General features: G+C 46.4%; 1 protein-coding gene and 1 long non-coding RNA gene across 7 annotated transcripts in view; one reads left to right on the forward strand and one right to left on the reverse strand.

The window, feature by feature from the left end:
• Positions 1-1,714: 1,714 nt before the first annotated feature.
• LOC131384265 (uncharacterized) lies at positions 1,715-11,122 on the reverse strand. Its single transcript, XR_009214937.1, has 3 exons — positions 10,986-11,122; positions 6,805-6,902; positions 1,715-1,896 (listed from the first exon to the last, which is right to left on the reverse strand). It is a non-coding gene; the product is annotated as an uncharacterized LOC131384265 (long non-coding RNA).
• Positions 11,123-11,505: 383 nt separating this feature from the next.
• NTAQ1 (N-terminal glutamine amidase 1) overlaps positions 11,506-14,932 on the forward strand; it is a 31,357-nt gene continuing 27,930 nt past the window's right edge. For 5 of the 6 annotated variants that reach the window (XR_004371001.2, XR_004371002.2, XM_058444426.1 and 2 more), the window contains exon 1: positions 11,506-11,670. Coding sequence is in view for 3 of the 6 variants with exons in the window: in XM_058444426.1 (XP_058300409.1) it covers positions 11,588-11,670 (83 nt within the window). In the remaining 3 variants the exon portion in view is untranslated. Of the gene's footprint in view, positions 11,671-11,917; positions 12,026-14,932 lie in introns of those variants that run through there. The other variant, XM_058444427.1, reaches the window with a different exon arrangement.

The following is a 14,932-nucleotide window of genomic DNA, read 5'->3' on the forward strand; positions in this document are numbered from 1 at the left end:
TGAGATCTTAGTTATATCTGCAAAGACCCTGTTTCCAAATCAGATCACATTCACAGATAAGAGGGGGGTTAGGACTTGAATATATCTTTTTGGAGCCACTATTTAACCCACTACCTTAGGGGCTGGCAAACTTTTTCTGTAAATGGCCAGAGAGTAAATATTCTAGGTTTTGCGGATGGTATGATATTTGTAGCAATTACTCAATCCCATAGTAGTGAAAAAGTGGCCACATACAATATAGACACAAATGGGCATGATTGTGTTTCAATAACACTTTATTTACAAAAACAGGTCTCAGGCTGTATTTGCCCCAAGGAGGTCATAGTTTTCTTTTTCTTTCTTTCTTTGTTTTTTTTTTTTTTTTTTTTTTTTGAGACGCAGTTTTGCTCTTGTTGCCCAGGCTGGAGTGCAATGGTGCGACCTCAGCTCACTGCAACCTTTGCTTCCCAGGCTCAAGTGATTCTTCTGCCTCAGCCTCCCGAGTAGCTGGGATTACAGGCAAGCACCATCAAGCCTGGCTTTTTTTTTCTTCGTATTTTTAGTAGAGACGGGGTTTCACCATATAGGCCAAGCTAGTCTCCAACTCCTGAGCGCAGATGATCTGCCCACCTCGGCCTTCCGAAGTGCTGGGATTACAGACATGAACCACCACACCTGGCTAGTTTTCTAACCTCTGATTTATACTATACAAGTAAGTGTGAGCATGTGTTTGCATGGGTATTCATTTCCACCCTGTTTACACAAATGTAGCATACTGTACACTCTGTTCTGTACTGTGCTTCTTTATCTAGGTCTTAGTGATCTTTCCCTGTGAGTACATAAAGAACTTCCTCCCTTTGTTCAGCAACATCATAGTCCACTTTGTGGACACACCGTATTTTATTTAAGTAGAACTTTCTTGCTGAACATTTGTTTCTGTTCTCTTGCTATTGCATAACTGCTAATGAATAGGTTCAAATATCACTGCTACATTGTATCTGTAGAATAAATTTCTAGAAGTGCAATGGCTAGGTCAAAAACTATGTACAACAACTAGATGCAATAATATGAATAAATCTTACAAGCAGAATAGGAGCCTGTATAATTCCTTTTATATTAAGCAGAAACACAGACAAAACTAACTTTTGCTGTTAGAAGTCAGAATATTGATTATTCTTGGGCTTGTAAAACATGAAGGCAGGCTGGGCACAGTGGCTCATGCCTGTAATCCCAGCACTTTGGAAGGCCGAGGCGGGCGGATCACTTGACGCCAGGAGTTCGAGACCAGCCTGGCCAACATAGTGAAACTGTGTCTCTACTAAAAATACAAAAATTAGTTGGGTGTGGTGGCGCATGCCTATAATCACAGCTACTTGGGAGGCTGAGACAGGAGAATTGCTTGAAACTGGGAGGCAGAGGTTGCAGTGAGCCCAGAAGATCACGCCTCTGCACTCCAGTCTGGGGGACAGAGCGAGACACTGTCTCAAAAAAAAAAAAAAAAAAAAAAGTTTTCATAAAATTAAAAAAAAAGAAACTAAGCAAAGAAATCAAAATTCCAGAACACTAACAGATGGACAGCCAAAAGCTTTTCTCTATTCCTTTATTCTCTCTTTATAATATTAAACATTAAGGAATTACCACACTGGAGCCAGGTGTGGTGGCTTTAGCCCTCCCAACATTTTGGGAGGCCAAGGCAGGAGGATCCTTTGAGGCCAGAGATTCAAGACCAGCCTGGGCAACATGGTGAAGCCCCATCTCTACCCAAAATACAGAAATTAGCTGGGCGTGGTGATGCATGCCAGTACTCTCGGCTGCTTGGGAGACTGAGTCAGGAGGATCACTTGAGCCTGGGAGGTGGAGGCTGCAGTGACCGGAGATCTCGCCACTGCACTTTAGCCTGGGCGATAGAGCGAGACCCTGTTTCAAAAAAAAAAAAAAATTACCATACTGGCTTCAGCTTTTGGTTGGATTAGTGAGTTGAACTGTGCCCCCATAAAGGATATAAACCTCCCCTTGTGAATGTGATCTGATTTGGAAATAGGATCTTTGCAGATGTAATTAAAATCTCGACATGAAATTATTCTGGTTTATGGTGAACCCTAAATCCAATGACTAGTGTTTTTATAAGGGAAAGGATAGAGAGATTGGTGCATACAGACACAGAGAAGGCAGTGATGTGAAGACAGGCAGAGATTGCAGTGATGTGTTTATAAGCCAAGAAATGCTAAGGTTTGCCAGCAACCACCACAAGCCAGGAGAGAAGTATGGAACAGATTCTTCCTCCAAATCTCCAGAAAGAATCAACCTGGCTGACGCTTTAATTTCAGACTTCCGGACTCTTGAACTGTGAGAGAATACATTCCTGGTTTTTAAAGGTTACCAAGTTTGTGGTAATTTGTTACATATAGCACCCCTGGGAAATGTATACAGTACAGTTGGTCTGGGATTGGTCTTCTCTTGGTGACCAATTCTATCTTTTCTAATCTTAACTATTCTAGCTAGGAGTGACTTGATTTAGGAAAAAAATTAAAAAAGGCAGGAGAGGTTGGGTGTGGTGGCGGGCGCCTGTAGTCCCAGCACTTTGGGAGGCCAAGGCAGGTGGATCACTTGAGATCAAGAGTTCAACCTGGCCAACATGGCAAAACTCCGTCTCTACTAAAAATACAAAAATTAGCTGGGCGTGGTGGCACACGACTGTAATCCCAGCTACTCCGGAGGCTGAGGCAGAAGAATTGCTTGAATCTAGGAGGCGGAGGTTGCAGTGAGCCGAAATTGTGCCACTGCACTCCAGCTCGGGCGACGGAGTGAGACTCCGTCTCAAAAAAAAAAAGAAACAGAGGTTCTTGTTGGTAACCCCTGACTGCTTCAAAAAGACTCAAGTGTTCTTACTTCACATGCTACAGAAAAGAGGCTCAGGTAAGAGCTACTCATGATTCCACTACCTCATTTGGGATGAGGTCATAGGTGGGTCCCTTTCTGTTCTTTGGTAGCAAAATTAGAAAGTAAACATTAATTTGGACTGAGATTTCTTTCAGGAATGTTGCAAATGTGAGCTTACTTAAATTGTATACCAAATCTTATTGATTTCCCACAAAAGAATAAAAAAATTAATTGAATGGAGGTGGGGAGACATTATTGACATTTGCCATATATTAGCTATTCTATTCCATGTTTTAACTATATCCCAGATTCCCCTTCTGTCTGGGAGATTTTTCTCTTTGGGTGGGTTTGGTTTAGGGAGGGCCCAGCCTCCTTCTGTGGAAATCCTACAGGGAAATACACTTTATTTCACTGGAAACCTGGCAATAAGGATTCAGGCATGTGACCCTGGACCAGCCAATGGGCTGCTCCTATCTGAGGCATTTATTGGCCTCTGGGAGGAATGACCCAAAGATGCGGGGACAGAGATTATTCATGGTGGCAGAGCAAAGGATACAGAGCCATGGCATTAATGGTGGCCTCCCCTCCCCTCCCCTCCCTTTCCTTTTTGAGGCAGAGTTTCACTCTTGTCTCCCAGGCTGGAGTGCAATGGCACGTTCTCGGCTCACTGAACCCTCTGCCTCCGGGGTTCAAGCTATTCTCCTGCCTCAGCCTCCCAAGTAGCTGAGATTACAGGCACCTGCCACCACGCCTGGCTTCTTTTTGTATTTTTAGTAGAGACAGGGTTTCACTATGTTGGCCAGGCTGGTCTCAAACTTCTGACCTCAGGTGATCCACCCGCCTCGGCCTCCCAAAGTGCTGGGATTACAGGCGTGAGCCACCGGACCCGGCCTGGAAGATATATTCTTTTTTTTTTTTTTTTTGAGACAGAGTCTCGCTCTATCACCCAGGCTGTGGTGCAGTGGTGCCATCTCAGCTCACTGCAACCTCTGCCTCCCAAGTTCAAGCGATTCTCGTGGCTCAGCCTCCCCAGTAGCTGGGACTACAGGCACGTGCCACCACGCCTGGCTAATTTTTGTATTTTTAGTAGAGACGGGGTTTCGCTATGTTGGCCAGACTCATCTCTAACTCTTGACCTCAGGTGATCCACTCGCCTCTGCCACTCAAAGTGCTGGGGTTACAGGTGTGAGCCACGGCCCTGGCCGATATATTCTTATAATGTGGTTTTCAGGCCTTACCTCTCTATTGACCTCTCCTGAACATACGTAGTTCAATTTCTCAGTTTTCCCATGTAATGTATGGTACACAGCAGTGAGTCTAATACCACAGGTATGGACCTGCTTCCCACCCCAATCTAATTCAGATGGGTCTCATATTGTGTTTCAACCCAGCCAACTTCCCATCCCCAGTGATAAGGACTCTACCCTCTGAGTTCACATAGTACTTTGCTGCCATAGCACAAATTGCTTTGTATTGAAATGATCGCTTTAACTTGGGAAAACAGCATAATGCAAATCAGATAAATGTAAATTAGAATAACAGTGGGAATGTCAGGGTTTTGGTTGTTTTGTTTTGCCAATTTGTTTTTCTTTTGAGACAGGGTCTCGCTCTGTCACACAGGCTGGAGCGCGGTGGCTGAATCATACCTCACTGCAGCTTTGATCGCCTGGGCTCAGGTGATCCTTCTGCCTCAGTCTCCGAAAGTGCTGGGATTACAAGCTTGAGCTACTACACCCATTCTAGTTTTTGTTTTTAAATAATAATCCTTGGCCGGGCAACGGGGCTCGCGTCTGTAATCCCAGCACTTTGGGAGGCTGAGGCAGGTGGATCACCTGGGGTTGGTTTAGTTTTGTACCAAAAATACAAAAATTAGCCAGGTGTCGTGGCACACAGGAGGCTGAACAGGAGAATGCTTGAACCTGGAGGTGGGTTGCATGACTCACCTGGTGTGAGTGAGACTCACTCAAAAAAAAAAAAATATCTTAATTTCACTGGATACAGGCTTCGAGTAGCATTTCGTATTTCTTCCTTAACCAGATCATTTGAGTTTGTAGGTCAGAATCTGGTTCTAAGCATCTCCTACTCTTCTGAAACCATATCCGTTTTTATAGTTTCTATTGTAGGATCATATTATTTATTTATTTATTAGCAGAATTTTGCCCTTGTTGCCCAGGCTGGAGTGCAATGGTGTACTCTCAGCTTACGGCAACCTCCACCTCCCAGGTTCAAGTGATTCTCCTGCCTCAGCCTCCCGAGTAGCTGGGATTACGGGCATGCGCCAACACGCCCGGCTAATTTTGTATTTTTAGTAGAGACGGGTTTCTCCATGTTGGTCAGGCTGGTCTCAAACTCCTGACGTCAAGTGATCCATCCGCCTTGGCCTCCCTAAGTGCTGGGACTACAGGCATGAGCCACAACGCCCAGCCTATATGTTTTTTATGATCTATTTTTTTCAATCTAAAAAGTAATTCCTGGGCAACCCCCTTTGGGTCCCCTCCCTTTGTATGAGAGCTCTGTTTTCACTCTATTTCACTCTATTAAATCTTGCTACTGCACTCCTCTGGACCATGTTTGTTACGGCTCGAGCTGAGCTTTCACTCGCTGTCCACCACTGCTGTTTGCTGCTGTGGCAGACCCGCCGCTGACTTCTATCCCTCCGGATCTGGCAGGGTGTCCACTGTGCTCCTGATCCAGCGAGGCGCCCATTGCCATCCCCAATCGGGCTAAAGGCTAGCCATTGTTCCTGCATGGCTAAGTGCCCGGGTTCATCCTAATCGAGCTGAACACTAGTCACTGGGTTCCACGGTTCTCTTCCATGACCCACGGCCTCTAATGGAGCTATAACACTCACTGCATGGCCCAAGATTCCATTCCTTGGAATCCGTGAGGCCAAGAACCCCAGGTCAGAGAACACGAGGCTTGCCACCATCTTGGAAGCGGCCAGCCACCATCTTGGAAGTGGCTTGCCATCATCTTGGAAGCTCTCTGAACAAGGACCCCTGGTAACATTTGGCAACCATGAAGGGACCTCCAAAGCATTTGTCTCTTCCAGAATCTAAGCTGCAAAACTACAAATCATTCTTCAAATGGAGCCCCAGATGCAGTCTATGACTAAGATCTACCGCGGACCCCTGGACCGGCCAGCTAGCCCATGCTCCAATGTTAATGACATCGAAGGCACCCCTCCTGAGGAAATCTCAACTGCACAACCCTTACTATGCCCCAATTCAGCAAGAAGCAGTTAGAGCAGTCGTCGGCCAACCTCCCCAACAGCACTTGGGTTTTCCTGTTGAGAGAGGGGACTGAGAGACAGGACTAGCTGGATTTCCTAGGCAGACTAAGAATCCCTAAGCCTAGCTGGGAAGGTGACCGCATCCACCTTTAAACACGGGGCTTGCAACTTAGCTCAAACCCAACCAATCAGAGAGCTCACTAAAATGCTAATTAGGCAAAAACAGGAGGTAAAGAAATAGCCAATCTATTGCCTGAGAGCACAGCGGGAGGGACAAGGATCGGGATATAAACCCAGGCATTCGAGCCAGCAATGGCAACCCCCTTTGGGTCCCCTCCCTTTGTATGGGAGCTCTGTTTTCACTCTATTTCACTCTATTAAATCTTGCAACTGCAAGAATAAATAAATAAATAAACAAATAAAAAGTAATTCCTGCTTATAATAGAAAGTTTAGAAACAGAAAAAAAAAAAAAGCACAATATGGCAGTTTAGAAACTGCTGGCAATCTCTCAGTATGCATTCTCCCCTTCTTCCTTGAGACACTCAAATAATACCTGCACTGCTCAGAATAAACTGTATGTTTCCTGATCTCCTTTACACCTGGATGTGATCCTGTGAGCATCTTTTGGTCAGTGGAATGTGAGCAGAGTGATGTGCATTAACTTGCAGATTTTGTCCTTGAACCTCCCACTACTCCTTTTCCCTGGTCTTACCAGTCAGAATGCAATCAGCAGGTAGGGTGGCAAGCCATCTTCAGCCACGCGGACTAGGGCATCACTCTAGATATGGCCCCCAATAAGACCTCAGGAGCCTGGGCAACAGATATTGCAGAGACACTATATCAGCTCTAGAATGTATATGCTCAGGCTGTGGCATGAGAGATGCATTTGTATCTCATTTAAGTCACTAATATTTTGGGGTTTCTTTGTTACAGCAATGTCACCTGTATTTTAATTAATGGAAATATCGATTCAACAAGGATTTATGCCAGCTACAATGCTTATACCCTGCTCAGAGCTATGTGATGATAATAATCATAACTGCAAAATTATGTAGTTTTTTAAGTTATTTTATTTATTTTTTAAGAGATGAAGGTCTCACTGTGTTGCCCAGGCTGGAGTGCAGTGGCGTAATCATAGTTCACTGCAGCCTCAAACTCCTGGGCTCAAGCAATTCTTTTGCTTCAGCCTCCTGGGTACCTAGGACTACAGGCACCACCATGCCTGGCTAATTAAAAAATTTTTTTTTTTGTAGAGACACAGTCTTGCTGTGTTGCCTAGGTTGGTCTCAAACTGACCTCAAGCGATCCTCCCGCCTTGGTCTCCCAAAGTTCTAGGATTACAGAGGTAAGCCACTACACCCGGTCTATGTAGTTGTTTATTACGTAGGGTACTGAGAACTGCAGAACTCTCAGCACAACTTGGTTCCAAATCCCTACACTAACAGACTTGACCAAACTCTAGCATGGCTTCTAGCAGTATAAGGCTATGTCAGCCTTCTCCCCCAAACCCCCACTAAAATGCCTGCTTAAGAAAGCTCAAAGCTGCCAGGAAAATTTACTATTTGTTGTTGCCAGTACCTGATGATAGGCCCCTGACCTCCTTTTCTTAGAGCATTTACTAAAAGGGCTTAGAATTGTAAATATGTATTAGTTGCAACTCAGAAGTCCTTCTCAAGGACTTAGCCATTCCTTTGAAATGTAATCATCAGGAAGGATAGGGCCTCTGACTCCCAGTCTCTGTGGGAGGATAGAATCCTAACTTAGATAACTGCCAGCTAGCAGACACTGCTGGCTTAATGGTATTTACACTGACCAACCCTTTGTAATTTTCACTTCCCTGGTTCTAATGAGTGCCCCTCCCCCGGCCCCCCAACTCCTCCCTGCTTCCTCATCCTCCTTTCCAAATGCCCAAATTACCTCTGCACAATTGGAATGGAGCTCAGCTCTTTCCCCTACTGTCAATAGTTGCTGAATAAAATCTGTTTTCGTCGCTTTGACTGATGTTCAACGGCTGTGTTTATTTTTGACAGTACCTATGTTCTGCCAGGCACTATGCTAAGTGTTTTGCAGAGATTAGTTTATTTAATTTTCACTGCAGCACCCATTAGATAAGCACTCTACTATTATTATCCTCATTTTGCAAAGAAACTGACAGTCAGAAATCCTAGTATTACTTATCCAAGGTCACTCAGGGTAATAAGTAGCCAAGATAAGATTCGAGTGTGTTTCTGACTACAGCACTATTTATACTATTCTACCTCTCAGGGCAAGACCCATGCCCTGGAAGAGCTCATGGCAGAGGTAGAGACAGATTGAGTTGCTGAGCATGCTACTGCTTTTCAAGACATATGAATAAAAAGTTGTGACAAAACAGGAAAAAAAAAAAAAAAGCTCCAGGAAGATGGAAGCCAACAATAAACTCTTCCTGGGAAAAGCTGCAAATAAGGCATGTGAAAGAGTGCATCAGACAGAGTGTACATACATCTTGTGCAAAGGCTTGGTGTATCAAACGAAGAATAAGACACTCTGTGACAAGAGTATGGCGGCGGGGGAGGGCGGCCGAGGCGGGCGGATCACTTGAGGTCAGGAATTTGAGAGCAGCCTGGCCAACATGGTGAAACCCCACCTCCACAAAAAAATACAAAAAAATTAGCTGCGGTGGTGGGGGTGGAGGTTGCAGTGAGTCAAGATTGCACCACTGCACTCCAGCCTGGGCAACAGAGTGAGACTCTTATCTCAAAAAAAAAAAAAAAAAAAAGTATAGGGTATATGGGAAATAATGAAATCAGATTTTTTTAAACAAAAAAATCATAGTTGCTAACATTTATATTATATACTACCAACTATTCTAAGTACTTTATATACATAAACTCAACTAATCCTCATAATGACCCTATGAGGTAGTAGCATTATCATTAACTTCATTTTACAGATGAGGAAAGTGAGACACAGTGAAGTAACTTTGCCTAAGGTGACCCAACTGGCAAGTTGTAGAACCTAGCCAGCCTGGCTTCAAAGTCCCATAGTAAGTAGTTTGTGCCCAATCAGGATAAGAAACTACACAGTCAGTCAAGCAAGGGAAGTTATATGTAAAGAACTATTAATTATGTTAGCTGCGCACAATGGTGCGTGCCTGCAGTCTCAGCTACTCAGGAGGCTGAGGCTGGTGGATCACTTGAGCCCAGGAGTTTGAGGCTGCAGTGAGCTATGATTGCACCACTGCACTCCAGCCTGGGTGACAGAGGGAGACCCTGTCCCCCTGAAAAAATTATTATTAACTATGATAAAGGCATACCGATAACATATAAGGAAACTCTATTCAGTACCTTACTGTATAGAAGGTAGGGTTAGGGAGGACCCTGGTTTCTGTGTCAAGAGGCTGAAGAAAGGTTATTGCCAGGCGAAAGCTGCAAGGTTAGGGAGGGACCATGTTCTGAGTCTGGGGCTGGGGCAGACTCCACAAGGATGTTCTCACCACTACACCTGTCCCACTCACTTTAAATGGAGCATTTGGACCATTTACATTCAATGTTAGGATTAACTTGCGAGGTACCATTCCATTCATTGTGCTTTGTTGCCTGTGTACCTTGTTTTTTTTTGTTTGGTTTTGCTTTTTAAATTGCATTTTTGTTTTATAGGTCCTGTGTGATTTATGCTTTAAAGAGGTTCTGTTTTGATCTGTTTCCAGGATTTGTTTCAAGATTTAGAACTCCTTTTAGCAGTTCTTGTAGTGGTGGCTTGGTAGTGGTGAATTCTCTCACCATTTGTCTGAAAAACACTGTATCTTTCCTTAATATATGATGCTTAGTTTCGCTGGATACAAAATTATTGGCTGATAATTGTTTTGTTTGAGGAGGCTAAAGATAGGGCCCCAATCCCTTCTAGCTTATAGGGTTTCCCACTCACTTTAAAGGAGAAATGTTTACCAGAGTTGTTATACAGCATAGAGGCTATGTGGAAGTTTGTATTAGGAGCTGAGAGGCTATAAAATTGGTAATTGACACAGGAACTGTGCTCCAAGTCTTTAGGATTTATCAGCTTTGAGACTCAAGAGATTGGAGAATCCGACTGTGGATGGCTAAAATCAATGTAAACATCTCAGTTTTTATAACGGAAGTACCCTGATTAGCTAGCTATGCTCATTGCAAATATAAACAATTCAGAAGACTGTAAAGTGTAAAGTCCTTGAAACTGAAAGTCCCTGATATTAATATCATTCATTCACCAGAGATAAACACTATTTTTTTTTTTTTTTGAGACAGAGTGTCACCCTGTTGCCCAGGCTGGAGTGCAATGGCACGATCTCGGCTCACTGCAACCTCTGCCTCCCATGTTCAGGAGATTCTCTTGTCTCAGCCTGCCGAGTATCTGGGATTACAGGCGCGCGCCTCCATGCCCAGCTAATTTTTGTATTTTTAGTAGAGACGGAGTTTCACCATGTTGGCCAGGCTGGTCTTGAACCCCTGACCTCGTGATCCACCCGCCTCAGTCTCCCAAAGTGCTGGGATTACAGGCGTGAACCACCGCGCCCGGCCCTAAACACTATTTTAACAATATGGTGTCTTTTCTTCCAGACTGCCAGTAATTGAACAAATATATGATTAACACAAAAAGGATACCATATGGACTCTTTAAACTTTTTTTTTTTCAAATTTACTATATCAGGGAATTAATACATCTGTTCGAGCCAATAGATACAGGCCTCCCAATTTAAAAGATTAAGTTACAATAGAGTGAGATTTGGGGTGCTATTCCTTTCGGAAAGCGTCCTCGATGCGGTCATACTGGAATTAACCTCCACTCCCCTCCTCTTCTCTGGGCTCCCGCGGACTCCAGGCTGAGTGCAGAAGCGTGGATTTTCACACCCAAACCTCTGTTATTTCAGTGTCTCACCTGGCTTCTCCACAGCGCAGAAGCTCAGCCCCTGGTTGGAAGAGCCTCCCCGGGGAGATTCACAGCGAAGCGCCATTCAGGGCCCAACTCCAAGCCCAAACCTAGCTCCTCCCCAAGCCGCCGCCAGGGACCCCTCTTCTCCCAAAGCTCACCGGGGCCCCGCCCCTGACTCCGCCCACCGGAGCCCGGGCCTCCAGTCCCACCCCATCCCGGGCCCCACCCACCATCCGGGCTCCGCCTACCCGGAAGCGCACTGTCCTCCTCGTCCCGGGCTCCGCCCACCGAGAGTTCGCGCCACTCACCCCACCCCGGACCCGCCCACTTCGCTTGGGCTCCACCCTCCCAGGAACTGGCGCCGCTTGCCCCGAGCTCCGCCCACTTCGTCCCGGGCTTCCCGCGCCGGGAACTCGTGCTTTTAGCCCCGCCCTTGCCCCGCCCACCGCGCTACTGGCCACACCACCCGGAAACTGCCCTGGCTTCCCCCCCCCCGGCTCCGCCCACTCCGCGCCGGGAACCCAAGCGGGCCACTGCAAGCCCACCCTTTCCTACGTCTGGTCCAGTCGGTCGTCCTCCGGCCCGGGCCCTGGCCTAGCTAGCCGGCCATGGAGGGTAATGGCCCTGCTGCTGTCCACTACCAGCCGGCCAGCCCCCCGCGGGACGCCTGCGTCTACAGCAGCTGCTACTGGTGAGGGGGCGCGGGCGCAGCCTCTGGGTCTCCCAGGCTCCCGGGCGGCGAGTCGCAACCGGGCCCCGCCTCTTCCCGGCCCCTCTTTGGGGGCGCTCCCGGCCTCTACCGGCGGGTTCTACAGTTCTGCGGGAGGAGGGAGCGGGAATGGCAGCTCTCGTCTCTTGAGTAGAGCGTGGGCTATTGGATGGGGTTGGGAATTCGTCCGGAATCATAGGGTCGATAGTGCGTTACCTGTGCCTGGCGCTTGTCGGTTGGATTTGCTCAGCAGATCTCTGCTTCGGGGCCAGGAAGGGTGGAGCTCTGAAAACCTCTGGAGATTACTCTGCTGGAGCCTGTGGGGTTTCAGACTGAGGTGAAGGTCATTTTAATTTTGGAAGAGAATGAAGGCACAGAGAGTTTGGGATAACTTCCCAATGTCACCCAGCTAATAGCAGCCAGGAATCCAGTTCAGGCTCGCTCGCACCAGAAACCATGATCTTAACCATGTTGTCATTATAATAATGGTTACATTCATACAGCACTTGCTATATGCCACGCGTTGTTCTGGGTGGTTTAGGTAAACTAAATCACTGAGCATCACAATAACCCTAAGAGGAAGGTATTGTTATCCCCAGTTTAAAGATGAGAGCACTGAAGCACAGAGGGCTGCAAGTAATTTGCACAGGGCCACGTAACTTGTGAATGAAGGAGTGGGGATTTACAGGCAGGGTCTGGCCCCGGAATCCACGCACTGCACCCGTGTCCTAGGCCACCTCTGCGGCTGAAGCACCGCCCCTGCCTTAGTCCTCATACCTACTCTTTCCTGAGTAATGGCTTCTTCCCCAGCTTCTAGTCCTTGTACAGGAAACCTCAGTGCTATCTAAACCTACCCCGACCCCTTCTGCTGGTCACTAAACCAGTGCCACCAAGAGCTTAACATTTGTTTGGCCCTGATTGCGTGTCAGGCTCAGTGGCAGGTGCTTCCATCGATGTCCAGGAGGTAGCTTCTTTTATTATCGTTATCCTCATTTTACTAATAAAAAGACTGAGCCACAGAGAGGCTGTTCTGTGCCCCCAAATCACACATCTTGCAAGTGGTGGTGCTGAAACTGGAACCTCTTCGTGATTCTGAAGTTCATGCATCTTAACTACCGCACTATTTTTCTGTCCTGCCGCTTCTAAATCCCGTTAGTTCTCCCTAATGTCCATTCATTGTTTTATTCATTCATTCAATAACTGTTTATTAGGCACTTGGAGTATGTGGCACACTTCTGGGCACTGGGGATACAGCAGTGAACAAAATCGACAAATTCCCTCATGGATCCCTTGGTTCTTATATTTTGAGAGAAAAGCAGATAAGGCCTGGTGCGGTGGCTCACGCCTGCAATTCCCGCACTTTGGGAGGCCGAGGTGGGCGGATTTCTTGAGGCCAGGAGTTTGAGACCAGCCTGGCCAACATACAGAAACCCTGCCTCTACTAAAAATACAAAAATTAGCCAGGTGTGGTGGCGCGCACCTGTAATCCCAGCTACTCGGGAAGCTGAGGCAGGAGAATCGTTTGAACCTGGGAGGTGGAGGTTCCAGTGAGCTGATGCCACTGCCCTCCTGCCTGGGCAACAGAGCAAGACCCCATCTCAAAAAAAAAAACAAAAACAAAAAACGAAACAAGTAAACCATGTTTGGGTTTGAGAAAAATAAGATAAAGGATGGTGATTTATTTTCTATTAGGATATTTTGAGAAGACATTGTTGATAAGGTGATATTTGAAAAGAGATCTGAAAAAAGAGGGTGGGAGCTTTGCAACTATTGGAGGATGGTCGTTTAAGCAGGGAGAACAGCAGGTACAAAGGCTCTGAGAAGGAATCGTGCTGTGAGTGTGATAGGAACAGTGAGGAGGCTGGTACAATTGGAGTATTGGAGTTAGAGCAGTCTTGTAGAAGAATGGTGAGAGATGACCACTCTACCACAGGGTTTCTCCATCTTGGCTTGAGTGACATTTTGAGCATGATCATTCTTTGCTATGGAGGCTGTCCTGTGTATTGCAGGACGTGTAGCAGCATCCCTGGCTTCTACCCACTAGATGCTGTTAGCACCCTAGCCCTAGTTATGACAACCAAAAATGTCTCCAGACATTGCTAAGTGTCCTGTAGGGGTTGGGGGGTAAAATCGCCTCTTGCTGACAACCAGTGCTCTACCCTGTCTGAACACATCAGGTGGGGACACTGCACTACTTTGGCTCCTGCAGCTTTGTGGGGTTTTTTTGTTTGTTTGTTTTTGTTTTTTGTTTTTTTTTGAGACTGAGTCTCAGTCTGTTGCCCAGGCTGGAGTGCAATGGTGCGATCTTGGCTCACTGCAACCTCTGCCTCCCGGGCTCAAGCCATTCTTCTGCCTCAGCCTCCTGAGTAGCTGGGACTACAGGCACCCACCACCATGCCCAGCTAATTTTTGTATTTGTAGTAGAGACAGGGTTTCACCACATTGGCCGGGCTGGTCTCGAACTCCCAACCTCACGTGATCCACCTGCCTCGGCCTCCCAAAGTTCTGGGATTACAGGTGTGAGTCACCGTGCCCGGCCATCCTGCAGGTTTTTTTAACTTGAAATGAATGCCTCCTGTCTACTTCTGTTAGCTTCCGTCATGTTAGCTTCCAGATGTTACTTACGCTTCAAGACCCTGTTTAATGATAATAGTGGCAGTCAGTATTTGTTTGGGACTGTGTCATCAGCAGAGCATTTCTGATTCTGACTTAATTATTTTGTGTTTTTCAAACCTGATTCTGACTTAATTATTTTGTGTTTTTCAAACAATTGTGGAGTGCCTGCTTTGTGCCAGGGGTTCTCCCCATCTGCATGCATCTCTGACCTCAGCTCATCACTGGGAACCCCTGCAGCTTCCCAACCTTTCTGCTGCCAAGATGATCAGCTGACAGCTTGGGGCAAATCCACAGCCCTCCCTCCCTTCCTCCCTCCCTCCCTTCCTTCCTTTCTTCCCTCCCTCCCTCTCTCCCTTTTTTGAGTCCCTTATGCTTTTGTTTAGAGTCTAAAGAACATTTCAGATATTGTCCAATCACATATTTTGTTTGAGTTTTGATGTAATAAAAATCTTTTTTTCCCTTCCAACTTTTATTTTAGATTTGGGGTTACATGTGCAGGTTTGTTACATGGGTAAAGTGTATGTGTTGGGGGTTTGGCCTACAAATTATTTTGTCACCCAGATAGTGAGCATACTACCAGATAGTTTTTGATCCTCACCCTCCTGTCACCCTCTACCCTCAGGCAGAC

Source organism: Hylobates moloch, unplaced genomic scaffold, assembly GCF_009828535.3.
Source record: "Hylobates moloch isolate HMO894 unplaced genomic scaffold, HMol_V3 SCAFFOLD_9, whole genome shotgun sequence".
In the NCBI taxonomy this organism is placed as follows: Eukaryota; Metazoa; Chordata; class Mammalia; order Primates; family Hylobatidae; genus Hylobates; species Hylobates moloch.